The 27571-nt window shown below is 37.7% G+C and overlaps 3 protein-coding genes and 3 non-coding genes across 6 annotated transcripts; 5 read left to right on the top strand and 1 right to left on the bottom strand.

The window, feature by feature from the left end:
- The first annotated feature begins 6540 nt into the window (after positions 1-6540).
- On the top strand, positions 6541-8059 carry LOC141344529 (serine/threonine-protein kinase pim-2-like). Its single transcript, XM_073849408.1, has 6 exons — positions 6541-6603; positions 6861-6911; positions 7012-7381; positions 7487-7663; positions 7783-7871; positions 8030-8059. The coding sequence occupies exons 1-6, from the start codon at positions 6541-6543 to the stop codon at positions 8057-8059; spliced, it is 780 nt and encodes a 259-aa protein (XP_073705509.1).
- A 1927-nt stretch (positions 8060-9986) lies between these two features.
- On the top strand, positions 9987-12368 carry rps8a (ribosomal protein S8a). The gene is made up of 6 exons (XM_073849035.1): positions 9987-10010; positions 10962-11068; positions 11279-11378; positions 11569-11744; positions 11947-12076; positions 12209-12368. Exons 1-6 carry the CDS (start codon positions 10007-10009, stop codon positions 12316-12318), a joined length of 627 nt encoding a protein of 208 aa, XP_073705136.1. The 5' UTR covers positions 9987-10006; the 3' UTR covers positions 12319-12368.
- On the top strand, positions 11104-11210 carry LOC141345043 (small nucleolar RNA SNORD46). The gene has a single exon (XR_012356908.1). It is a non-coding gene; the product is annotated as a small nucleolar RNA SNORD46 (small nucleolar RNA).
- LOC141345041 (small nucleolar RNA SNORD38) lies at positions 11797-11865 on the top strand. Its single transcript, XR_012356906.1, has one exon. It is a non-coding gene; the product is annotated as a small nucleolar RNA SNORD38 (small nucleolar RNA).
- Positions 12369-12404: 36 nt separating the features above from the next.
- On the bottom strand, positions 12405-26919 carry best4 (bestrophin 4). Its single transcript, XM_073849034.1, has 10 exons — positions 26882-26919; positions 26638-26798; positions 25963-26057; positions 25640-25873; positions 22961-23115; positions 22802-22879; positions 22557-22712; positions 22390-22470; positions 22174-22310; positions 12405-14750 (listed from the first exon to the last, which is right to left on the bottom strand). Exons 2-10 carry the CDS (start codon positions 26787-26789, stop codon positions 14459-14461), a joined length of 1380 nt encoding a protein of 459 aa, XP_073705135.1. The 5' UTR covers positions 26790-26798; positions 26882-26919; the 3' UTR covers positions 12405-14458.
- LOC141345049 (small nucleolar RNA SNORA47) lies at positions 12465-12597 on the top strand. Its single transcript, XR_012356915.1, has one exon. It is a non-coding gene; the product is annotated as a small nucleolar RNA SNORA47 (small nucleolar RNA).
- Positions 26920-27571: the final 652 nt, after the last annotated feature.

Raw genomic sequence — 27571 nt, 5'->3', positions numbered from 1 at the left:
ATTTAGAGAAAACGAACGTACCACGAAATCCATGCGTACGCCAGTCATTCGGTCATAAATCACAAATGATCGTGGAATTGTGTGCAGCTGAATGTTTCGCCGTCGAAACGCCCCTGCTTAATTAATTAACATATAAAATGAGCTCATTCCTAAAGCAAAAACTCTGTGACAATGGCAAGTAAAAAGGAGTGCAAGAAATCAAAGTGAGGCTGAACTATCTGCAATACCAGGCATTACCACAAGGAAACGGTCGTACGCCAAGCTGGAATCTGATCAATAAGATCAAATCAGTGCGTAAGAAAGTTTTATAAATGAGGTCCCTGCAGTTGTCCCCAGTGTGAAAAGATGAATTTCAAAATCACACAGTCATTGTTGGAAAGGGTTCAAATCAATACACAAAAATGCTTAAAAAACAAAGAATATGTGGGACCTGATCAACAGCGGGCAGGTCAAACATAGGACTCATGAACAACTATCACTAAACAACAACAACAAAAAAAAAACATAGCTGTGGATCATTCAGGTAACAACACAGTATTAAGAATCAAGTGTATGTAAACTTTTGAACAGGGTAGGCTAATCTATAAATTTAACTATTATTTTCCTTTGTGGACTATATGTAAACATTTTATGTGAAATATCTTATTCAGGTCAGTACTAAATTAAAAAACACATGCATTTAATATGATCCCTCTTTTTTGGGTAAAATAATTAACATTTTGCAGATTCTGCAACGTGTATGTAAACTTTTGACTCACTACTACCCACACAAGTATAAAAGTACAAGTACAAAAAGAAAACATGAATAAAAATGCATTACATTAACAGAGCTTGCATTTTGATGCTGTGTATTTTCAGGGCTTGTATTTTAGGAGCTGAAATTCAACATGGTTAGGCCTATATATTTCGCACATATTTTCATAATTCAAAATTCAATAATACATATTCACCTTCCAGAGCTCTCTTCCGTCTGTTTAAAAATACGATCTACAATATTAAACAGGAAATTTTTGGTCCATTATGTTTTACAAATTCGATTCCACAAATTCAGTGGTTCAAATTCGGCAATATTCAACATGCACATCCGGGAACTGCAGGGTCTATATATATATATATATATATATATATATATATATATAAAATGTGCACCACATACATTATAAACAGATATAATATAAACTGCTCATTTGTGTATTAAAGAATGAATAGATGTATTTTAAATGCCACCAAACGCACATTTTAATTCATTCTCAATTACATTTAATGATATGTTCATTATATTAAGTATTTACTTGGAGAAAAATAATCAACACAAATATTACAACATTTTTTTACTGGCACAGATGAATGGCAAGTCTTTTATTAATCAAAAATGGAATGACAGATATTTTAAAAAATCCTTTCTGTCAGTGTCAAGTACACGTGCCTACATTTCCGCGCTTAAGCGGTGGCCCCGCCCGCACAGAGAAAATAACCATGGAATTATTAGAATGTATTGTCATACGTTCTAAAATGACATCACAATGACAGTAAGGGGAAAAAGAGTGCAGTTGTTCATTCGCACTATTACTTAGTGGTTTGCGATTTTGGTGATCTTCAACGCATTCATTAGTTCTTACTTCTTACAACTAATTATTTCTCACAAATTGCTTTTTGGTCATCTGCAATTTCGGTCTCTACAACTTTTCACATCTGCCGTGTAGAGAATAGCTGTAAAAATGAGACAGCAAAAATCTCACTGCAAAAACGCAGAAATTTGTGGACAAATGTACGATTTCCAGCAACGTACAGCACCACATTCTTCCAGCGATGCAGTGGAAACCCATCCACAACACCAACAGGTTTCTAATGTGGATGAGGAGAAAAGAGGGAAAATGAAGAAGAAATGTAAAAATATAAGGAGGGTTTGGAAGGCACTGTTTGGCAATAGGCAAGCTAGTGAAAAAGACATCCAGAAGACTAGCTCAGCTGAGGGTGAGAAAAAGGATCAGGGAGCTGATGCAGCTGTGCCACAGGCTAGGAGAAACACTGAGAGTAAGTTACAGGACCATGTTATGAGAATATGAAATGCATTTATTTGCTAAAGTTTTCTCTGTAAGACATGAATCAGTCCATGATCAGGAAGCACTAAAACAATTTTCATAAAAAAAAAAAACATGAACAGATCAGTCGTCTATCACCAGTCAAATATGAATACATATGAAAATATATGATCAAACTTGAAAGGCATTAATCATTTGAATACTTGACTATTTAAATTATTTGAAGGTCTGTTAACCATTAATGTACATAATGTGAATTTGTTTAATTGCATATGAAAGTTGTCATTGAAAGTTGTTAATATTTCATTTGTGAGGCACGTGATGTTTTGGTAAGATGTCACTTGCACTTTTGCGCTGAAGTAATTTTTCACTTGCACATGAGAGTGAAATGCTTGCACTGTAGAGCCCTGCCGAAGATCAGAAAAGAATCACTTTATAATTTATAGCGTTCATGCAGTAATATGAGTAGGTGCTAAGAAGAGGATGTCATATTTATCTTGTATTCATAGTTATTTTGGTTAATGTCATTCCACTTTAGACCAGACTTCCAGTGTCCAAGACCTCCTCCAAGCTACAGCCTGCATAGAGTCAGCTCCTGTGCAGCCATGTGCCTCTAATGTGGATGGAGCAAAAGCAGGAACAAAGGAGAAATGTAAAAAGAAAAAATCCATTTGGAAGGTACTTTTTGGTCGTATGAGACCTGGTAAAAAAGTCCTCCAAACTCCATCCTGCACTGTGGCCGACCAGAATGTCGAGACCCTCCAAGCTCCAGTCCACACTGTCAACAACCAAAGTGATGAAGCCCTCCAAGCTCCAGTCTATGCTGTGTCCAACTGGAGTTTTGATACCATCCAAGCTCCAGTCTGCACTGACTCCGACTGGAGTTTTGAGGCCCTAAAAGCTCCAGTCTGCACTATGTCTGACTGGAGTTTTAATACCCTCCAGGCTTCAGTCCACTCTGAGTCCAACTTGAGTCTTGATGCCCTTCAAGCTCCAGACCGCGCAGAGTCTGACTGGAGTTTTGATGCTCAACAAGTTCCAGTCAATATCAAGTCCGACTGGATTGTTGATGCCCAAAAAGCTCCAGTCTGCGCAGAGTCTGACTGGAGGGTTGATGTCCAACAAGCTCAAGTCCGCACTGAGTCCGACTGGAGTGTTGATGTCCAACATGTTCCAGTCCACACCGAGTCCGACTGGAGTGTTGATGTCCAACATGTTCCAGTCCGGATCGAGTCTGACTGGGGTGTTGATGCCCAAAAAGCTCCAGTCCACGTCGAGTTTGACTGGAGCGTTGGTGCCCAACAAGTTCCAGAACGCGGTGACTCCTACTGGGTAGATGATGCCCTCAAAGCTCCAGTCCATGCCAAATCCAACTGGAGTGTGGGCACTCTCCAAGCTACTGTCCGTACCGAGCCCGACTGGAGCACTGATTCCCAACAAGCTCCAGTCCAGGCCATGTCTGACTGGACTGTCGACGCACTCCAAGCTCCAGTCCGCATTGAGTCTGACTGGAGTTTTGACGCACACCAAGCTCCAGTCCGCATTGAGTCCGACTGGAGTTTTGACGCACTCCAAGCTCCAGTCCGCATTGAGTCCGACTGGAGTTCTGACGCACTCGAAGCTCCAGTCCGCATTGAGTCCGACTGGAGTTCTGACGCACTCCAAGCTCCAGTCCGCATTGAGTCCGACTGGAGTTCTGACGCACTCCAAGCTCCAGTCCGCATTGAGTCCGACTGGAGTTCTGACGCACTCCAAGCTCCAGTCCGCATTGAGTCCGACTGGAGTTCTGACGCACTCCAAGCTCCAGTCCGCATTGAGTCCGACTGGAGTTCTGACGCACTCCAAGCTCCAGTCCGCATTGAGTCCGACTGGAGTTCTGACGCACTCCAAGCTCCAGTCCGCATTGAGTCCGACTGGAGTTCTGACGCACTCCAAGCTCCAGTCCGCATTGAGTCCGACTGGAGTTCTGACGCACTCCAAGCTCCAGTCCGCATTGAGTCCGACTGGAGTTCTGACGCACTCCAAGCTCCAGTCCGCATTGAGTCCGACTGGAGTTCTGACGCACTCCAAGCTCCAGTCCGCATTGAGTCCGACTGGAGTTCTGACGCACTCCAAGCTCCAGTCCGCATCGAGTCCGACTGGAGTTCTGATGCACTCCAAGCTCCAGTCCGCATTTTGTCCGACTGGAGTTCTGACGCACTCGAAGCTCCAGTCCGCATCGAGTCCGACTGGAGTTCTGACGCACTCCAAGCTCCAGTCCGCATCGAGTCCGACTGGAGTTCGGACGCACTCCAAGCTCCAGTCCGCATTGAGTCCGACTGGAGTTCGGACGCACTCCAAGCTCCAGTCCGCATTGAGTCCGACTGGAGTTCTGACGCACTCCAAGCTCCAGTCCGCATCGAGTCCGACTGGAGTTCTGATGCACTCCAAGCTCCAGTCCGCATTTTGTCCGACTGGAGTTCTGACGCACTCGAAGCTCCAGTCCGCATTGAGTCCGACTGGAGTTCTGACGCACTCCAAGCTCCAGTCCGCATTGAGTCCGACTGGAGTTCGGACGCACTCCAAGCTCCAGTCCGCATTGAGTCCGACTGGAGTTCGGACGCACTCCAAGCTCCAGTCCGCATCGAGTCCGACTGGAGTTCGGACGCACTCCAAGCTCCAGTCCGCATCGAGTCCGACTGGAGTTCTGACGCACTCCAAGCTCCAGTCCGCATCGAGTCCGACTGGAGTTCGGACGCACTCCAAGCTCCAGTCCGCATCGAGTCCGACTGGAGTTCGGACGCACTCCAAGCTCCAGTCCGCATCGAGTCCGACTGGAGTTCGGACGCACTCCAAGCTCCAGTCCGCATTGAGTCCGACTGGAGTTCGGACGCACTCCAAGCTCCAGTCCGCATTGAGTCCGACTGGAGTTCTGACGCACTCCAAGCTCCAGTCCGCATTGAGTCCGACTGGAGTTCTGACGCACTCCAAGCTCCAGTCCGCATTGAGTCCGACTGGAGTTCGGACGCACTCCAAGCTCCAGTCCGCATTGAGTCCGACTGGAGTTCTGACGCACTCCAAGCTCCAGTCCGCATTGAGTCCGACTGGAGTTCTGACGCACTCCAAGCTCCAGTCCGCATTGAGTCCGACTGGAGTTCTGACGCACTCCAAGCTCCAGTCCGCATTGAGTCCGACTGGAGTTCGGACGCACTCCAAGCTCCAGTCCGCATTGAGTCCGACTGGAGTTCGGACGCACTCCAAGCTCCAGTCCGCATCGAGTCCGACTGGAGTTCGGACGCACTCCAAGCTCCAGTCCGCATCGAGTCCGACTGGAGTTCTGACGCACTCCAAGCTCCAGTCCGCATCGAGTCCGACTGGAGTTCGGACGCACTCCAAGCTCCAGTCCGCATCGAGTCCGACTGGAGTTCGGACGCACTCCAAGCTCCAGTCCGCATCGAGTCCGACTGGAGTTCGGACGCACTCCAAGCTCCAGTCCGCATTGAGTCCGACTGGAGTTCGGACGCACTCCAAGCTCCAGTCCGCATTGAGTCCGACTGGAGTTCTGACGCACTCCAAGCTCCAGTCCGCATTGAGTCCGACTGGAGTTCTGACGCACTCCAAGCTCCAGTCCGCATTGAGTCCGACTGGAGTTCGGACGCACTCCAAGCTCCAGTCCGCATTGAGTCCGACTGGAGTTCTGACGCACTCCAAGCTCCAGTCCGCATTGAGTCCGACTGGAGTTCGGACGCACTCCAAGCTCCAGTCCGCATTGAGTCCGACTGGAGTTCTGACGCACTCCAAGCTCCAGTCCGCATTGAGTCCGACTGGAGTTCTGACGCACTCCAAGCTCCAGTCCGCATCGAGTCCGACTGGAGTTCGGACGCACTCCAAGCTCCAGTCCGCATCGAGTCCGACTGGAGTTCGGACGCACTCCAAGCTCCAGTCCGCATCGAGTCCGACTGGAGTTTGGACGCACTCCAAGCTCCAGTCCGCATCGAGTCCGACTGGAGTTCTGACGCACTCCAAGCTCCAGTCCGCATCGAGTCCGACTGGAGTTCTGACGCACTCCAAGCTCCAGTCCGCATCGAGTCCGACTGGAGCGTTGATGCCTTCCAAGGTCCAGTTTGTGCTGTGTTCGACTGGAGTGCGGATGGTCTACAAACTCAAGGCCTCACCAAGTCCTTATTAACTCCTTGCTCAGGTATGAAGCAGTCTTTTATTTGCACTTTGAAAATGTATACTATGTCAGCTTATAGTTGATGAATATGAATTTGAAGCTTTTATGTAAAAAAAGGTTTGTTTTACTTTTAACAAAAACATCCAAATGAATTTCAATTCATTTGAGCTCATAAAACCACATGTGTAAATTATATAAAATTAAAGATAATTGTTTATCATAGTTTTATGTTAATTAAATATAACTCTGCAGGAGTTGTCAAAATGTCACAGCTTGATTTTTAATGTCAAATACTCTTATTTATCTTTTATAGACATCTTTGCCTTGTATGAAGTCGGCAACATGCTGGGTCAAGGAGGATTTGGAGCCGTCTACGAAGGGAGGCGTCTGACGGATGGCCTTGAGGTATCACTTTTTATCTATTTTTACTTAGCATCTTTTTGTATTTTTTGCAAGTCCTTCTAGTGTATCTTATGTCTACTGTTTAGAGCAGCTAACCTCTTAAAGCTGTCAGACAGAACAAATACACTGTGTGTGTGTGAATGTATATTCACAACACTTTACATGTCTGCACAGGATTAATAATTGCAATGATATGAACTCTATATGTTTATTATAAATACGTCTCACACAAATTCTTCTTCTTTTTTTTGAATGATCAGGTGGCAGTGAAATTTGTGAAGAAAACAGAGGATACACAATACATCAACTTTGTAAGTAGACTGCTTTCTATATATTTTCTCTTGAGTCACTGTATTCAGCATTTGGGAATCAACCTCCATCTAACCATCATAAAACTTGTTCTTCTTCCAGCCTGAACCTCTTCCAATGGAGGTCGCTCTTTTAATCCTCGCAAATGAAGGCCCCAGAGTTCCCCAGATAATCCAGCTGCTGGACTGGAAGGATCTGGGTGAGTACTACATCATGATTCTGGAGCGGCCTATTCCCTGCCAGGACTTGTTTGATTTTGTGCAGCACCACGGAGGCAGAATCAACGAGGACTTGGCTCGGGTTGTCATGCGGCAGGTGACACAAGCCGCTTACATGAGCTGCCAACGTGGGGTGCTGCACCGGGACATCAAACAGGAAAATCTTTTGATCAACAAGGACACCTTAGAAGTCAAACTAATTGACTTTGGGTGCGGCGACCTCCTTCAAAGCACACCCTATACTACATTTATGGGTAAGTGTTGAAGCCATAGAATAGGAATCACTCAGGTATCATGCTAATGGGCACCTAGACAAAATGCTGTGGAATGCTGTAACACAAAATCTTTTTTCCTTACAGGCACACGAATGTACATTCCACCTGAATTTAAATCAGAGGGCAGGTACCACGGGGAGCCAGCGACAGTGTATTCACTGGGAGTGCTCTTGTTCTCGCTGGTATGCGGGACATTTCCAGACAGCGATGACCTGATTATGATCAATGTGAATCGTTGGTTCATAGCCGGATTGTCACTAGGTAATATCTCATGACAACAAATTATTTCTAACCTCCAGTCATCTAGTTGTACAGTTTAGATTAATAAAGGGATGAAGTTAAAAGTAATAATCTGTTTTCTCTTCTTTCTTTCTGCACAGATTGCTGCCAGTTGATCTGCTCTTGTCTGCAGAGTGATCCAGCAGATCGACTCGATTTGGGCAAGATTCTGCACCATGAATGGTTTAAGGTACTGAACTAAAAATATTTGAATAGATCTGGAAGCTTTTTGTTGGTAATATAGTCAGTCCTTGTACATATAGATGATTAGTTGTAACACAGCAGGTGGACAGTTTCCAAGTCAAAAAATGACTAAAAAATAAACCTGATTTTTGCTTTTCATTTCAGGGCACAAAAATGGATAAATATGGCAAATAGTGGTCATGCTCCCAGTCACAGCCAGCCCAGGTGTTGTCATGTACTGATAGCTCATCAAGACCCAGAGCTTCCATCCTTGCAAACTTAAAAAAAGTATATATGTAAATGTATAGGACTATACCCTTTTAATAACATGTATGTTTTCATTAATGTTAGTATATTAAGGTATTCATATTAGTATTGTATTTGTTTATTATTATTATTATTATTTTTTTTTTTGTATAAGCTTGTACCTTGTATCTTGTATGGTCCTATGTCTTGTAGCCTGTATTGCATTACAAAAAAAAAAATAAATAAATAAAAAACAACATGTGTCAGTGCGCTTTTCTATTGAAATGTAAGACTGTAGCAAAAATTACAGTGCTCTAACAACAGTTATAAGCTGAATACATTAATAAATGACAGTTATCAAAAATACATTAAATAAAACACAAATTCAAAATCATGTATACATTTTGAAGTAGCTGAGTTTCTCAGACTGTAGGGTATGACAGTCTGAAATACGCAATTGAGTTTAGAGTTACTGTATGTTTCTTTCATTTTTAATTTCTTATATAGTAGTGTAATAGAAGCAAACTTTTCTATTTCAATTTATCTGCACCTATCTATGTATGCTGTGTGACGTAATAGACATTGACTTGCAAAACAAACACTGATTGCCAGTGTTCTCTAGGCAGTGAAGTAAAAAATCGGACTATAACAATTAAGTACAAAAACAGTCAGAGTTGATCAGGGTAGACTGAACTTATTTTGTCCTCTGTGAAACATATAAGTATCTTTTGTATAGCTTCTGAAGGGCAGTAATACTTGAAAAAATATGATATTTAGGCAAAATAAGAAAAATATACACATCTTCATTCGGTTCAAAAGTTTACACCCCTGGCTCTTAATGCATACTTTTTTTCTTTTGGAACATCAGTGAGCATTTGAACCTTCTGTAATGGTTGCATATGAGTGTGTGAAAAAAAAATCAGATGTAATCCCCTTTGTAATCTCTGGCATTTTTCAGAAGTAACTGTAATTTAATTACACATGTTTTCTCAGTAACTGTAACTAATTACAATTACATTTATTTTGTAATTAAATTACGTAATTCCATTACATGTAACTAGGTACTCCCCAACACTGTTGTTTAATTAGTGACACTTAGCCACAGATACTCCTCCCCTATCAGCCAATCACTGTGTGCATAGTTAGTAGGCATGCTGACATCATCCATAGCATATATATATATTAATATATCAATTAAAAAGTAATGGAAAAAAAAATCAATTAGTTTAGCTTTAAAAGGATTTACAATTTACAGAGGCCTACCACACTATATATGTGACCCTGGACTACAAAACCAGTCATTACGGATACATTTTTTGGAAAATCTGGAATCTGAGAGTGCAAAAAAAAAGAAAAAAAAAAAAAGAAAAAAAAAGAAAAACATATAAAATGATAAAAAATATCATTTAAAGTTCTCCAAATTAAGTTCTTAGCAATATATATTACTAATCAAAAATTTGATTTATTAAATGTAAATACATTTCTTATTTAGTTTTGATATATTTATGGTAGAAAATTTACAAAATATCTTCATGGAACAATATCTTTACTTAATATCCTAATGATTTTTGGCGTAAAACAAAACTTGGTCATTTTGACCCATACAATGTTTTTTGGCTATTGCTGCAAATACACCCGTGCTACTTAAGACATATGACCTTGGGTGCGGCAAATTATATTCTTTTTTTTTTAATATTCCTTATGGTTAAGATAAATGTTTTTATGAAAACATACAATTTGATTATGAACTACTAAACGCGTGGTGGCAGCCAAGTGTTTGCCCACTGAGCCAGAAGGACTACTCTCGCGATTTCTCCAGGTACTCTCGCGATATGTGGTAGCTTGAAACCCGCCCCATGAGCCTTTGCGAGCCCTCTTTCTAGCCGGCGCCTGAGAATGGGTACGTGTTTTAGATTCTAGTCGTTGAAACAATCCGTCTTCATCTGAGCTATTCGATGATGCTTTTAATAAAACTCGCTCAGTGCTATATCACAAAAATAGATTTCAAGGGATATAGTGGCAAATTGGACGATTTGATGGCTTTTAAAGCATATTTACGAGAAGAGATGGGAAAAGTGGCTGGAGACATTGCCTAAGATGGCTGCGCGCATGGGGTACTATACTCTCAAACCGCATTTACACTGCTAATAAGGCTGGTAGTTGTACTCCGAGACTTAAACAACGCGGTTTTATTCGTAAATAAACAGTCTTTGTGATTGAAAAAAGTGTACTTTCATACGAGAAACTGGTTAGCGTGAAAGGCTAAACTGATAGAAGATGCATGTGTCAACCAATGGAGGCTGCATGGCCAGCTAACCTGAGGTGAAAAGTAACGTTAGGCTTGGGTGGATTGTATATGTTAACCAATTGTCGTTAATTTCACATTTTCGACACAAACAGGCTTGCAGCTTACTTTACCAATGCTGTTATTTGTGGACGCTTGTGAAGTTAAAGCTTACGTCTAAAATGTTAGCTTATTGCTAATGTGAATCTCCACGTACTTAACGGGACCGTTACAGAAAAGCAGGGAAATGTTATGTACTCACCTTCATGTTACAAACCAGTAAGACTTTTCCATGGAGCGCAAAAGTAGATTTTAGACAAGATGGCTTCGGTTGTGTTTTATTGAGGAAGTCATACAGGTGTTGAACAACAAGAGTGCGAGTAAACAACTTTAGTTGCAATTAACGTTATACATTTAAGCTTGAGTGTGTATGATGAGTCCAATTGCGGAACCTGATTGTTCATGCTGATAAACCTTGGAGAACTGAACACTCAAGTATGTGGTGAAAATGTGAGTTTAATTTCACTCAGATTTGTTTCTAATACATCTCTTACATTTACACTAAAGGTATCTCAAGGGACAACTGGCACAAACGCCGCAAGACTGGTGGCAAGCGCAAGCCCGTCCACAAGAAAAGGAAATATGAGCTTGGGCGTCCTCCTGCAAACACCAAGGTAAATCTGACTCTGATGTCTTCTGCTATTGTAAAAATGTGGGTGATGAAAACAAGTCCTTAGGTTGGTCTTTTTTTGGCCGTTTTGGTCAAAGGCTTAGACCTTCCAATGTTAGGATTAGTCATAGTTACACTGACACATGTTCAAGCTCAAAGTATGTCTTCGCAGGTCTTTGTCACATTACTTAAACATTTGTATGCCTGTCCTTAGATTGGACCTCGCCGCATCCACACAGTAAGAGTCCGTGGTGGAAACAAGAAATACCGTGCTTTAAGGCTCGATGTGGGCAACTTCTCATGGGGCTCAGAATGTAAGTTTAAGCTTGTTTTGTGCTGTTTATTCAGGTGTAGTTTTTTCAGTGAAGATGAATCTGTTCAGTTCTGCTGCTGAATGTGTTTGATGGATATCTTTAAGTTCTCTGAGAAAGATGTGTTCAACCTGATCTTTAGTGACTTTCCTGAGGTTTTGTTGGATGTTTCATTATGGTTTTGACGTTTCAGGCTGTACCCGCAAGACCAGGATCATCGACGTGGTCTACAACGCCTCTAACAATGAGCTGGTGAGAACCAAGACCCTGGTAAAGAACTGCGTTATCCTTGTGGACAGCAATCCTTACAGACAGTGGTATGAGTCTCACTACGCTCTTCCACTTGGCAGGAAGAAGGGTGCCAAGCTGGTAAGCTCAATCAGTTTTCTTTATTAAAGTGTAGGGTGTTTTAATAATGGTCTTTCATTGATGATACTATTGTCAGTTCTGCTGCTGAATGAAAGTGATGACGTTTAAGACTCTGAGGAAGACTCCTAGATTCTAAACTTTCTCAATACCAAAGACATGTGTAATCGTATATTGCTAATTCTCATTTGTGTTATTGATTCAGACCCCTGAGGAAGATGAAGTCCTGAACAAGAAGAGGTCAAAAAAGGTCCAGAAGAAGTTTGATGAGCGCAGAAAGAAGAGCAAGATCAGTCCTCTGTTGGAGGAGCAGTTCCTGCAGGGGAAGCTTCTTGGTAAGTCATGTTACAGACTCTTAATGTGACAGCGCTGAGTTTATACCAAATTCTGACAACCACTCTCATTCTACTTGCAGCAACGCTGCCTTTCAGTTTAAGTGTCTTATCTATGGTTTTGTTGCTTTTTAGCCTGCATTGCCTCCAGACCAGGACAGTGTGGCAGGGCTGATGGCTACATCCTTGAGGGCAAAGAACTGGAGTTCTACCTGAGGAAGATTAAAGCCAAGAAAGGCAAATAAATGTACAGCTCTCTTTGATACGACCATTAAAGAAAATACACCCCAACTCAGTATGTGGCTTCTGTTCTTATTTTAAACGACAAAGCTTTTGATTAGAAGAGATTTGGTTGTTGCAGTAACGTTTTGCATCATACACTTTTATTGAAAGGAGGATTGAGAAAGTTAAGCAGCTGTTTTGTACTGCATTAACTGGTTGTAACCTCCTAAAAAAAACACAAGTGCTGAAGTGCTTTTATTTTTCTGTATAAAAGTAGTCATTGCAATACTTGTGTACATTATTATTATTATTATTATTATTATATATTTTTTTTATAAATATTACACACCTTTACATGTAATATATCTGACATGTTTTATTTTACTACAAAATAATGGGTTTTCCAATATAAATTGGATTTCTAAAAATATTTAAAAAGAAAAATCAGATTATCTATAGACTTAATGTGACACTGGACCACAAAACCAGTCTTGAGTAGCACGGTATATTTGTAGTAATAGTGAAAAATGCGTTGTTTAGCCAAAATAAACTAATCTTTTATACCTAAATATGATGCATGAAGATATTGTAGGAAATTTACCAAGTATATCAAAGCTTAATATATTTGTAATAGGCATTGCTAAGAATTTAATTTGGACAACTTTAGAGGTGATATTTTGATCTTCCAGATTTTCAAATAGTTGTAACTAAACTGCTAAATATTGTTCTATCCTAACAAACCATATTGATGTATGCCATACATCAATGGAATCTTCAGATGTAAAAATCTCAATAAAAAAGCCTTATGACTGGTTTTGTGGTCTAGGGTTACATATGCAGTTTTATCTAACAACTTGGCTAATGTATTGAAGTGATAGTTCACCCAAATTAATGTAATTATCAAATCTGAGAGCCGACCCGCATAGTGTTCCCAGGCCCAGAAACATGGTAAAGACATTGTTAAATTAGTCCATGTGACATCAGTGATTCAACTGTAATTTTAGGAAGCTACAAGAATATTTTCTTTTACATTATTCAACAGTTCTTTTCCTACAGCTCAAATCTTCTGCTATTGCTGAGAGTACCTCTGCACGTAAACAATTCACGTGTATGCGTCATGGTACTTTTGATGGTGGAATACATGATTTGGAGAAGAATTGTTGAATAAAGATATTTTTGGTGTTTTTGTGCTCAAAGTGTTCTTGTAGCTTTGTAAAATTGTGGTTGAACCACCAATGTCCTTTACTACGTTTCTGGGTCTGGGCACATTTTAATTACGTTGCTGACTATGGAGCGTCAGAAAGGATTTAATCAAAAATTGTGTTCTGAAGATAAACAAAGGTCTTAAGGGTTTGGAACAACATGAGGGTGAGTAATTAATGATAGAATGTTCATTTTTTTGGGTGAACTAAGCCTTTAAGTATGATAAATAAATGACAGCTTTTATAGGTTAATGTTAATTTTCTACATTTTAAAATGTCAAGATGTGTAAGTGTATTATAAGCAAATGACTTAAAAGGAACAATAGTGTATATATTAACTTAGATATTAGATTAATAAATGCTATTCATTGTTAGTTTATTAATCATTGGATTAATCAATTTAAGTTTGGGGTTGGTAGGTGTGTTTGAAACGAGGTCATTTATACTCACCAAGACTGCATTATTTTGAAATAAAAACAGTAATATTGTAAAATAGTTTAAAACAACTGTGTTTTATTATTTTTTCAAATATAACTTATTCCTGTGGTGGCAAAACTGAATGTTTAGCCATCATTTCTTCAGTGTCACATGGTCCTTCAGAAGTCATTTTAATATGCTGATTTGGTGCTCAAGAAACATTTCACATTATTAATGTTAAAAAACAGTTGTGCTACTTAATATTATTGTGGAAACAGTGATACATTAAAAAAAAAGATTCTTTAAGTTTAAAAGAACAACATTAGAAATCCTAAGAATATATTTTCTTCACTGTAACTTTTCAACAATTGACTGCAGCTTTAAAGAATAAAACAATTTATTTAACAATAAAAATCATACTGACCCCAAACCTTTGAATGTGTACATTAGTCACAAGTGCAAGCAGGGGAGAGGGTTTAAATTTTGCAGCAAGTATCCTCAACAAATACATAAGTAAAATCTGACTGTGTAGTTACATATTTATCTATGGCTCTTGGTTTGCTTGTTCTGTAGTTTCAGGCGACCCCAAGAGTTTTTCATGGAAGACAGGTTGAATTGTCATGTTTTGTTGCTGCGGTGGTAATGGGTTGATGGCTTTGGAAGGCTGTTTGAGTCTTGAGTGCTCGTCTTCACATCTAGATCTGGAGCAAAGGCATACTTGTTCAAAGCTCTTGTTCTTCCGCTTTTTGACTTTTTGTGTAGTCGGCCACACATTGATGGCAAGCATTTGTGTCTTGGGGATTGGTAAAGGTTCCTCATCATCATCCTCAAGTATCCTAAGAAATACAGAATACTAAAGTCAATGTAAGAAATCTTTAAGAGAGTGAATCACATTTTCAAGGATTTATACATAAATTTACAATATACAAGTTGCAAATATATATCCCATGCTACAGAATTATCTATAAAATCATCAAACGCACTGCGAACATAGTTCCAGGCAGCTCTTGACATCATTACACATCCATATCACTTCGCCCACCCGATTTCAATTATTTCAAAGGTCTTACAACAGAAAAATAACCAAAACCGACAAAGACACTGGCCAAACAAATAAATACAATACACAATGAGATAAAAACGACAGATTATTCCCATGTTTTTGCCACAAAATTACGATTTATTATGTACGGAGAGCACATACTCTCTTTCTCCCTCACAGGGAGACAATTTAAAAACTACATGACATTTCTCACAAGCAAAGCAACAATGGCACTGTTCTTGAAGAAGATGAACTTAAATTTTCACTATAAGTAGAGACCCTGCAGCCAAACACTGTTGAGAGATGCATATAGATGTTTGAGTTTCTGTGAATTCTTAGTCATGTGTAATACATTTGAATTCGTACATTATGAAATATCATATTTATTATCTTTGCCTTACTTATTATGAATATTATGAATTTCAATAAACATATTATTGTTAAAATAAATCGGAATGTCCAACAGGATTCTAAGAATCAAACAAAATTCTACAGGACAAAGTAAAATTCCATTAACCCTCATGTGGTGTTCAAAATCCTATTACACCTATGGTGTTCCCGGTCAAAAATGACAGGCCTATAAAAAATAGCTTATAAATCACTCATTTAACCACATTTTCACCCAATCTTGTATTCAATCTTTTTGTCAACTTGTGTGTGTGTGTGTGTGTGTGTGTGTGTGTGTGTGTGTGTGTGTGTGTGTGTGTGTGTGTGTGTGTTTGTGGCATACATGTATCCATGCATGCACATGTCCAATGGCTCTATGTCTGCAAGCACACATATACATATGTGAACATGATAAACATGCTCCTGACAACTAAATTTTTCTCTAATTTTCAGTCTCCCCCATTCACTTTCAATGACCAGGAGCTCGGATAAATGACTCCTACAATTAAACCGTTTGAAAATGAAATACAAAACCAGTCCTAATTAAAAGAAAACAAGTTGATAAAAAGATTGAATCCAATTTTGGGTGATAATATAGCATAACAAGTGATTTATAAGCTATTTTGTGTAGGCTCGTCATTTTTGACCGGGAACACCACAAGTGTGACTCTGTGTCATTTTGTACAAAATAAAAGCATTTCAAAAGAAATTTCCTGGTTAAACATTAAAGTAGACTAGTGTGATCAACAGTGCAATTTATTTTCATATTTTTCTCAATATTGGCAAAATTATTAACAAATAATGCTTTTTTCACTCAAAAACTGAGGTGCATAAGCTCGGATAAATGACTCCTACAATTAAACTGTTTGAAAATTGAATACAAAACCAGTCTTAATTGAAAGAAAACAAGTTGATAAAAAGATTGAATCCAATTTTTGGGGATAATATAGCATAAAGAGGGATTTATAAGCTATTTTGTGTAGGCCTGTCATTTTTGACCGGGAACACCATAGGTGTAACAAGGTGAAAAAAACAACACAAAAAAGTAAAAAATAAATAAATAAAAAATGTGGACAAGTTGTTATAGTCTCTGTGAACAAAGTCACTAAGTTTCAGTTCAATGCGATAACATTAACTAGTATTTTCAGGAAAAAGAAAATCTTCTCCAGTCAAAAATGACATGAACACCACATGAGGGTTAAAATAAATCGGAATGTCCAACAGGATTCTAAGAATCAAATACAATCCTACAGGACAAAGTGAAATTCCTTTAAAATGAATTGGAATGTCCAATAGAATTTTAAGAACCAAAGTCCTACAGGACAAAGTAAAATTCCATTAAAAAAATTGGAATGTCCAATAGGATTCTAAGAATCAAATAAAATCCTACAGGACAAAGTGAAATTCCTTTAAAATGAATCGGAATGTCCAACAGGATTCTAAGAATCAAACAAAATTCTACAGGACAAAGTGAAATTCCTTTAAAATGAATCAGAATGTCCAACAGGATTCTAAGAATAAAACAAAATTTTACAGGACAAAGTAAAATTCCATTAAAATAAATCGGAATGTCCAATAGGATTCTAAGAATCAAATTAAAGCTGCGAGCAGCGATGAACGGGCCCTCGCACCTGGGCTCACCGCCGACCGGTGGCTTCAGGAAATCAGCAAACGGTGGGCAGTATGCTTTTAATACAGTAAATATAGAAAAAAGTCATTAGTCATTTAAATGTGCCAAACTTGCCGCTGCCAGATGGTGGCGCTATGCTTGTAACTAATTATTGGCATGTAGATGTGTTCAGGCCAGCACTATTATCAAACATATGAAGTTTGGTGCAGATTGACCTTGGTATGTTTGAGTTAGTGAAAGATATGATATATCCTGCTGCTAACAAGTAAGAACAAGATTCATGATAACAAAATGTTATTATTGCTTGCTTTACGTCCACCACTTCTGCTGAAATGTCATCGTTACCTATCTGTACAATTTTTGTGTGGATATTGCTTTGCTGGTGACTCCTCCTGTTATAAGACATCACTCTTAAGCGCTACATTACTAAGAATCAATAATGAAGACGGTGCCCACTTGGCACATGCATTCAAAGTAACCCTCTGCTAGTTTGGATTTAAAGTTTACAGAATTGAAAGGGTTAGACTTTAAAATCAACACACAGACACATACACACAAAATATAAAATGTTGCCATTCAGTTTTATTTGTTAGCATTAACTATATTAGTTAACATGACCAATAAATAAATAGCATTTATTAATGTTAATTAATATTAAGCTAAAAAAAAGTATTCATATATAGTTTATGTACTGTGAATTAGCATGAACATGAACACAGTTCATGTGGGTGTACAGCAATACACAATAAAGTGCTCTATAAACTCTTCATTCTTTCAAAATATCTTTAAAAATCAAGTTGAGTATTTTAACGGGGTGATATATATATTTATAACTGATCTTAAAATTATGGTTTTCAGATGTTTTGAAGAGATAACAGTAAAGTTTGTTTTGTTGTCAAAGTTTGTCTTAATTTTTTATTATTATGATTTTATATTCAATAAATAACACTATGTAAATATTGTCTATCAATGAAGATAAATTGATCATGCTAAAAAGTTGTATTTTTTAAAATCTTTTGCTATGTGACTGAATAGGACAAGTTCATGGTACAGTTAAGTAAAAAATAAATAAAAAACAACAACTGCAAAAAATGAACAATGAAAGACTTAGTGACCCTTTATATTTTCTCAAAATATCAGACTCTCAAAGATCAGACATATTTATGTAATTACACTACATACAGTATGTGCATTTTGTTCAAAGATGGTCTGTAGGATGGCTCTCTACTCTGTCACCCTCTCTGCCTCTCACCCCTCCCCCCTGCAATAATGAGCTTCTCTGTGCCTGACTGAACGCACACACATACTGTAGAGACATTCACCAGAGTGACAGCAGGTTTCTGAGTTCTTTTTTAAATTTTCTTTAATTCATAGAAGCTTGTATACATTTTTTATTTCCAGCACTTGCTCAGAATGATTAGATCTCTGTGTGAAAAAAGTTTTAAAGAGTTTGGATGCTGCACTTTAAAGATATAAAAATATTTTTTACTATATCTTTAAAAAATCACCACGTCCACACCGTTCAAGATATCCAAAATCCGGTCGCAATTTAACATCTTCAGAATATTCTCTTCATGTTAAAAAAGTTTGGTGTGAACAGCTGGTTGTTCTTAGAAGTAGTGTGCATTTGTTTACAGCCTGATTTTTCCAAAAATCCACATTCAAATCAAAATAGCCGGCTTCCTGTTGGTCTCAGCTAATGAGTTTGATTTAGAAAGTTGTCCAAATTGATGAGAACAATATATGTACAGAGTTTAGTGACTGTAGGAAAAACTAACCCCCCAACTTTTGTCAAAAGATGGCGCTATAGAGTGCCTGCTCCACGCCCATTTATGACCTTTTGCCAGTGTCTAACTATCATAAATATTGATGTGTGTGTTGAGTTTCATGAAATTCTAAGCATGTTATCTGCCTCGAAAAGACAGGAATCTAATTTTAAAGTTTGACATGTTGCCATGGCAACAGCATTCGATTTATCATCGACCCCTTTACATATTCTTATCGGCCGTGTTTTGACATGATTTTGATGAAGTTTAAAGAAAATCGAGTAAAATTAAGAGGCTGATATCAAAGCATTTTGAAAATGACACACTTCCTGCTGCCAGTTGGTGGCGCTATAACTTTGACTCATAATAGTCACATTTATGGAATCGGCATCATACAACGAACAAACTGGTGAAGTTTCATCAGAATCAGGCAATGTGTGCAACAGTTATTAGACACTTCCTGTTTCTCATTTCTCGCCATAACTTTGTCGCCTTGCCACGGCCAAACCGTTCGAGATATCAAAAATCTCCTCGCAATTTAGCGTCCCCAATGTCTTGAGATCATGCTGACCGAGTTTGGTGACAATCCCATGGAATTCCTGGGAGGAGTACGTTAAATTCCAGAGCATGCGCTTTTTAAACAGCCCTAAATATCTCACTTCCTGTTGCGTGGAGCCCATGACATAGAGTACAAAAGTTGTTCAGCTTGATGAGTTCTATATGTGTACCGAGTTTCATATCAATACGCGCAAGTATGTGTGCGCAGTACATCAAGTTTTCAAACTGTGTTCCAGGGGGCGCTGTAGAGGCCCTGAACCACGCCCGGGTCCCAGCCTCTGTGGCGTCCTGATGGCCGCAGATTCCGACGTGTGTGCAAATTTTCAAGAGTTTTTGAGTATGTTAAGGCCCCCAAAAGTGCCCGGAAGGTTGAAAAAAATAAAAAAAAAAAAAAAAAAAAAAAAAAAAAAATAATAACCCTTAGAAGAACAATAGGGCCTTCGCCCTTTTGGGCTCGGGCCCTAATAAAATCCTACAGGACAAAGTGAAGTTCCATTAAAATAAATGGGAATGTCCAATAGGATTCTAAGAATCAAATAAAATTCTACAGGACAAAGTGAAGTTCCATTAAAATAAATCGGAATGTCCAATATGATTTTAAGAACCAAAGTCCTACAGGACAAAGTGAAATCCTATTAACTAAAACTCTATGTCCAATAAGATTCTAACAATACAATAAAATCCTATACAGGACAAAGTGAAATTCCTTTAAAATGGATCGGAATGTCCAATAGGATTTTAAGAATCAAAGTCCTACAGGACAAAGTGAAATTCCCTTAAAACAAATTGGAATGTCCAATAGGATTCTAAGAATCAAATACAATCCTACAGGACAAAGTGAAATTCCTTTAAAATGAATCGGAATGTCCAACAGGATTCTAAGAATCAAACAAAATTCTACAGGACAAAGTGAAATTCCTTTAAAATGAATCAGAATGTCCAACAGGATTCTAAGAATCAAACAAAATCCTACAGGACAAAGTAAAATTCCATTAAAATAAATCGGAATGTCCAATAGGATTCTAAGAATCAAATAAAATCCTACAGGACAAAGTGAAGTTCCATTAAAATAAATCGGAATGTCCAATATGATTTTAAGAACCAAAGTCCTACAGGACAAAGTGAAATCCTATTAACTAAAACTATGTCCAATAAGATTCTAACAATACAAAAAAATCCTATACAGGACAAAGTGAAATTCCTTTAAAATGGATCGGAATGTCCAATAGGATTTTAAGAATCAAATACAATCCTACAGGACAAAGTGAAATTCCTTTAAAATGAATTGGAATGTCCAATAGAATTTTAAGAACCAAAGTCCTACAGGACAAAGTAAAATTCCATTAAAAAAATTGGAATGTCCAATAGGATTCTAAGAATCAAATAAAATCCTACAGGACAAAGTGAAATTCCTTTAAAATGAATCGGAATGTCCAACAGGATTCTAAGAATCAAACAAAATTCTACAGGACAAAGTGAAATTCCTTTAAAATGAATCAGAATGTCCAACAGGATTCTAAGAATAAAACAAAATTCTACAGGACAAAGTAAAATTCCATTAAAATAAATCGGAATGTCCAATAGGATTCTAAGAATCAAATAAAATCCTACAGGACAAAGTGAAGTTCCATTAAAATAAATGGGAATGTCCAATAGGATTCTAAGAATCAAATAAAATTCTACAGGACAAAGTGAAGTTCCATTAAAATAAATCGGAATGTCCAATATGATTTTAAGAACCAAAGTCCTACAGGACAAAGTGAAATCCTATTAACTAAAACTCTATGTCCAATAAGATTCTAACAATACAATAAAATCCTATACAGGACAAAGTGAAATTCCTTTAAAATGGATCGGAATGTCCAATAGGATTTTAAGAATCAAAGTCCTACAGGACAAAGTGAAATTCCCTTAAAACAAATTGGAATGTCCAATAGGATTCTAAGAATCAAATACAATCCTACAGGACAAAGTGAAATTCCTTTAAAATGAATCGGAATGTCCAACAGGATTCTAAGAATCAAACAAAATTCTACAGGACAAAGTGAAATTCCTTTAAAATGAATCAGAATGTCCAACAGGATTCTAAGAATCAAACAAAATCCTACAGGACAAAGTAAAATTCCATTAAAATAAATCGGAATGTCCAATAGGATTCTAAGAATCAAATAAAATCCTACAGGACAAAGTGAAGTTCCATTAAAATAAATCGGAATGTCCAATATGATTTTAAGAACCAAAGTCCTACAGGACAAAGTGAAATCCTATTAACTAAAACTATGTCCAATAAGATTCTAACAATACAATAAAATCCTACAGGACAAAGTGTAATTCCTTTAAAATAAATCAGAATGTCTAAAAGGATTCTAAGAATCCAGTAAGATCCTAAAGGATAAACTGAAATTCCAATAGGATTTTTTGACAAGGACACAGACCTCCGTTACTACGTCTAAAATGACGTTTTGGAATTATGAGATGCATAAGAAATTAATCCTACTCACAGCGTTGTAAGGACAAAAATCGGACGAATACCTTGAAATATATCATCTGATTGATGTCTTGAGGTGTGGTAACCATAGTATAAACGGAATAATTGACTTCGGTCCGTTGAATTCTTCTAAAATACGATGACGCATAATGACGCATCACCACTTTGGGTGTGCATTATTTTCTAAGAATTTAACAGCCCATCGTCAATTATTCCTTACATATAACCCTTCTAATTAAATTATTATTACTGTGTTTCGGTATGACTGGAATAATATATTGAATGTTGGCATTACCGTATCTTTTGTTTTGATGTTTTCCACCAGCATATTAATCTGGTCACTTGATAATATTTCTAAATTGTTAGGTGTTACAGTCCGTCATAGTACCTCATGTCATGTGTGGAACCCATGAAGACAGGCTTCATAGTAGCTGAAGGATATGAAGGACCCTTATCCACCCAGTATTTGTCCTTCTCAAGGAGCGGAAGATTTTGATGCATGTCATCTACAGCTAGCATGGAAACCTAGATAAAGGTAGAAACATTCCCATGAGTGCTTGATCCATTGTGTACATCGGTTGAATTGAAGTATTGATTTACTAACCTGAATGTTTCGATCTATGAGTTGGTTAGTCTCAAAATCATCGTCATCTTCTCCAAATGGGTTGATAATTAATTCCCCTACCTTTAAGAACATAATGTACACTTCATGTTAGAGAAATCAAACCAATTTTGTAGAAAAAAAAAATGCTCTTATACTAGCAATCATACCTTTAACCAGCCAGCGTAAAAGAAGAACTCCAGTAGAGTGAAAATTGGGACATACAGGTCCAGATGAATTTTGTCTTCATCAGGTTTCTCAGGTTTTACAAACTGCCGACCAATTAGGCAGAATGTGAAAAAGGAGTAGACAGCCACGGTCACTACCTGCATCCAAAGAAGATGAAGATGAGGTGACTTGAGGTGCATACAATGAGCTACACCCATGAAAGAAAGATTTGTGAGATGAGCCTCACCTGTGTGTACACCAAGGGAATGCTGATCCAGTCGTAGTGGAAGAGCATGCTGCATTTTGATCGATAGTTATTCAGCTCCTGACAAAGAGGAACAAAGAAAGGAATTATTGTGCTTTTATTGCACATATGCATCAATTTGACATGTTTGAACACACTTACATCCATGAGCAGTCGCAAGGCTATATCATCTTTCACACGGCCTTCTTTTCTCGCTTGTGATGCCAGATTTGCAAACCATGCAAGTGGCATCCAGTATTTGTTGAAGTCAGAGTACAGATGGTTTAACTTTTTGAGCTCGTCTGTGGTCATGAATCCTGCAAAGAAAAAAAAACAATACTTAATACTCTTATCAAGTTAGTTTTTAAGCAGTTTACATTTACAGAAATAATTTGAACAATATACAGTACAGACCAAAAGTTTGGACACACCTTTGAACCAAAGTTTTCTTTATTTTCATGACTATGAAAATTGTAGATTCACACTGAAGGCATCAAAACTATGAATTAACACATGTGGAATTATAAAAGTGTGAAACAACTGAAAATATGTCATATTCTAGGTTCTTCAAAGTAGCCACCTTTTGCTTTGATTACTGCTTTGCACACTTTTTGGCATTCTCTTGATGAGCTTCAAGAGGTAGTCACCTGAAATGGTTTTCACTTCGCAGGTGTGCCCTGTCAGGTTTAATAAGTGGGATTTCTTGCCTTATAAATGGGGTTGGGACCATCAGTTGTGTTGTGCAGAAGTATATATAGAATTAAATATTTTATAGAATTAAATATAATTCCACATGTGTTAATTCATAGTTTTGATGCCTTCAGTGTGAATCTACAATTTTCATAGTTCCAAAACTCTTTGAATGAGAAGGTGTGTCCAAACTTTTGGTCTGTACTGTATATTATTTGTGAACTTATGCTTAGCTATTCTTCTTAATAGTTAACTCTTAACTTATTTAAAAATTTTCAAGTCATCAAAGCTCAGTAAATATTGGTCACAGACATGGAGATTTACTTTAAATTTCGCCAAGCCGATAACTCACTAAAAACTCTATTAGATCATGCTTTCTGGCCATTTTAAGTCTTATTTTGACATAACAAAGAGGTTATATCTAAGTGTTTGAGTTCTTTATTTACTTTATTTAATTAGTCTTCCCATTAACGCCATTATATTGGCCATTCAGATTGATTCACGAATGTGGAACACACGCATGAACAGTTTGAACACAAGAGGCAGGATTTATCGCATGAACCAATTACAGCCAAACATAACCAGTCATATCCAATTGTATCGCGATGGAGGAAAAATTAAGAAAATTAGAATGGCAAATACCAATTGCTCAGTATTTCTTGTACCACTTCACTTCCAAGGCAAAATAAATTATATTTTTATATATATACAGTCAAGCCTGAAATTATTCAAACACTTGGCAAATTCTTACTTAAAGTTACTTTTATTCAACCAGCATGGGTTTTTTTTGACCGGAAATGACACAGGCTTCTCCCAAAAGACGATGTACTAGAGGCATCATTGTGGGGGAAAAAATTCTCAGCTTTTATTTACATTTGAACAAAAAGTGGCATGTCCACAATTATTCATACCCTTTGCAAACTGTCACAGTCTATGGGAAAATCCAAAGTTCTATACCATTCCAAATAGTCCAAGCTGTTCTAAAGCATCCTACCCTGATTCATTGGGAACAGCTGTTTTAATCAACTCAACAGGTGAAAAACAGAAACTCTCGGTTGTTGGTTTGTGGACAGTCATGGCTAAGACAAAGGAGCTCACTGAGGACCTGCGGCTGCGCATTGTGGCTGCTCACAAGTCAGTAAAGAGCTATAAGACCATATCATGTGACTGGAGTAATGATGCTAAAAATTCAGCTTTGAAATCACAGGAATAAATTAAAATATATTCAAATAAAAAAACAGTTATTTTAAATAGTAAAAGTATTTAAAAATTTTACTGTTTTTGCTGTACTTTGGATCAAATAAATACAGGCTTAGTGAGCAGAAGAGACTTCTTTAAAAAAACATTAAAAATCTTCCTGTTCAAAATCTCTTGAGTGGTAATGTATGAGTCATGTATGATGGATGTGGGACAGTGTCAAGTAAAGTTCTCCAACAAACAGCTCTTATGGGTCAGTTCTTTTTAATAAACTAAAACATACTTTACGAGGAAGCCTGACTCATGAACAAATTACTTATCTTATATTATAGGCTGGTTCTTTTAATTAATAAATCATACATACAAATTAGGTTTGAATCAGCCTAGGAAATCCTTTCACTGAATTAAATACAACGGAGAAGCTATTGAATCATTGTCTGACTCACTTACTGAACTGCAAGTTAGAATTACTTTCTGTGTCCGTATAAAAAAAGTTTAGTGTCAATAGTATTACCGAGCATATGCGACCCTGGACCACAAAACCAGTCATAAGTAGCACGGGTATATTTGTAGCAATAGCCAACAATACATTGTATGGGTCAAAATTATCGATTTTTCTTTTATGCCAAAGAAAATATCATGTCCAAGAAGATATTTTGTAAATTTTCTACCAAAAATATATTAAAACTTTTGATTAGTAATATGCATTGCTAAGAACTTCATTTGGACAAATTTAATTTTTTTGCACCCTCAGATGTCAGATTTTCAAATAGTATGGCTTATTTATTCAGCTTTCAGATAATGTATAAATCTGAATTTTAAAAAATGGACCCTTATGACTGGTTTTGTGGTTCCGGGTCACATATATAGGCTATATAAACAATAATGAAACACCTTTAAAAGTAATCCACTACTTCTGCTTCTCCCAAACATTTTCAGACTCAAAGTTCTTACCTGCCTCCACAATGTCCTCCAGCGTTTGGAATCTCTTGCGTACTCGTGTACTAATGGACCGCAAAATGAGGACAGATGACAGGTTTGCGTACCGCATCAAAGTTCTTCTCAGGAGACGGCCTCTTTCATCTGTGCCGTGGACATTCCCAGATACAACCATCATCAGGTTATCTGGCAGGGGAAAGCTCGTATACTGACCCCACCAACGCTGAAATGCCTGGGTGACATAGAACCCTAACAAAGACAACAGACCAGTTTAACTTACTACAAGGAACCTAATAAATTAGTAGTCATATTGCTACGGTCAGAACTTGTATGCTCACCAAGAACAAATGACATAGGGATGAGTTTAGCAAACTTGTTGCAATGACGTGCAAGTCGCTCAAAAACCTCTTGTTGGTAGTTAGTGAGGACACACCTGGAAGATGCAACAGGAATAGATTGAGGGAATTTGGGGTATCTCATTTTGTCACTCCATAATTTAAAAAAATGTAGACAGGAAACAATGTATTTTTTACAATTTTGGGGAGAATAAAATGTTGTATAAAATCAAGCAAATTGGATATGAACAAATCCCTCTGTAAAAACCTTCAGAATATAGACAGGAATAAAAATGCAAAGTTTGGTGTGTGTAAGCGCTACTGAAGTGGAGATTTATGGCTCAGTGTAGGAGAAAAAACTCATTTTGAGAAAACGGCCTTAAAAATATGTATTGTAATTGAAATTTATTGACACAAATAGATAAAGTGCTATAAAAGAAACATTCAACAGTGTCTTTAGGGTGTTTTCTTTCCACTAGTCTGAAAAAACACTTTATGGAAAAGCCCAAAATCTCAAACTTGACAGGTGCATGAAAAAACCTGCAGTGTCTTCCTTTTGAATTAGTTTTTTTTAGCTAACCTTGGCTGTATTGGCATTACAAAAGTGGCGTCTGTGAATCTGAATGTGCAATTGTTAAAAAAATGTGGATTATTAGAATGTTTGGAATGTCATGATACCTGTATAGAATACTGATGAAGCTGTACAATAAACAGAAGACCAGGAATTCTCTGTAGAGAAGCTTGTAAATGCTTCCTTTCCATCGGAAGAGCAACTTTGAGAAGCCTCCAAACTTAGCATTGGCCACCTTCAGCGTGTAGGATACCGTCATGGTGGAGTTCTAGATAAAACTCAAAGAATTAATACGTTTTCACAATTCAACGTCACATTTTTCATATATAATAGTCATTTTTTTGTTCTTACCTTGGTGTTTCAAGCCCGTCTTCTTTTAGAGAGAAAACACACCTCTTGTTTTCTCCTTTATATCCCTGTCTTAAATGTGAAGCTATCAATCCATCCTGTGATTTATGGTTTGGGAACCCATTTTAAAAGAACATGTCATGGTCAATGTCAGTTTCACACAGGTCAGCAATATGAATGATTACTGTGGAAAACACACAGTAAAGGTATAATTTATGACTAGGTATTTATTACTTGATTGCGCTTTTTTTTTTTTCACAGAGATTCTATAGAAGATGATCCCCAGAGAACCTTTAGTGAAAAAAAATTGTTTAGTGTGAACAATTTGATGTCCTTTTGTGCAATGGAAAACGGTTCTTCATGTAACTGGAGATGCCAATAACTTTTATTTTTTAAGTGTTATTCATGTTAATATTAATATTGAAGCAAGCATAAAAAGGATGTTGGATTTTTTTTTTAAATACAACATATCAAATAAAACACGACTTTCCTGAAAGGCCTTAAAGCCGTAAGTAATTATAATAGTAGATGATATCAAGTGCAAACACGTAACTGGTAAAAATATCTGTGTTATAAATCACGGAAGATCACGTCGCAGTTTTAAAACCATTCTCGTGTGAACTGCTCATCGACAAACAAAGTAGCCTAAGTTATTTTGAAAACGGGAATGAGTTAAATCTAACCAAAAAAAAT

The sequence above is a fragment of the Garra rufa genome, chromosome 10 (assembly GCF_049309525.1).
Source record: "Garra rufa chromosome 10, GarRuf1.0, whole genome shotgun sequence".
NCBI classification, from domain to species: domain Eukaryota; kingdom Metazoa; phylum Chordata; class Actinopteri; order Cypriniformes; family Cyprinidae; genus Garra; species Garra rufa.
Note: the sequence above shows the minus strand (reverse complement) of the source record. Positions and strands in the feature narration are given on the sequence as shown.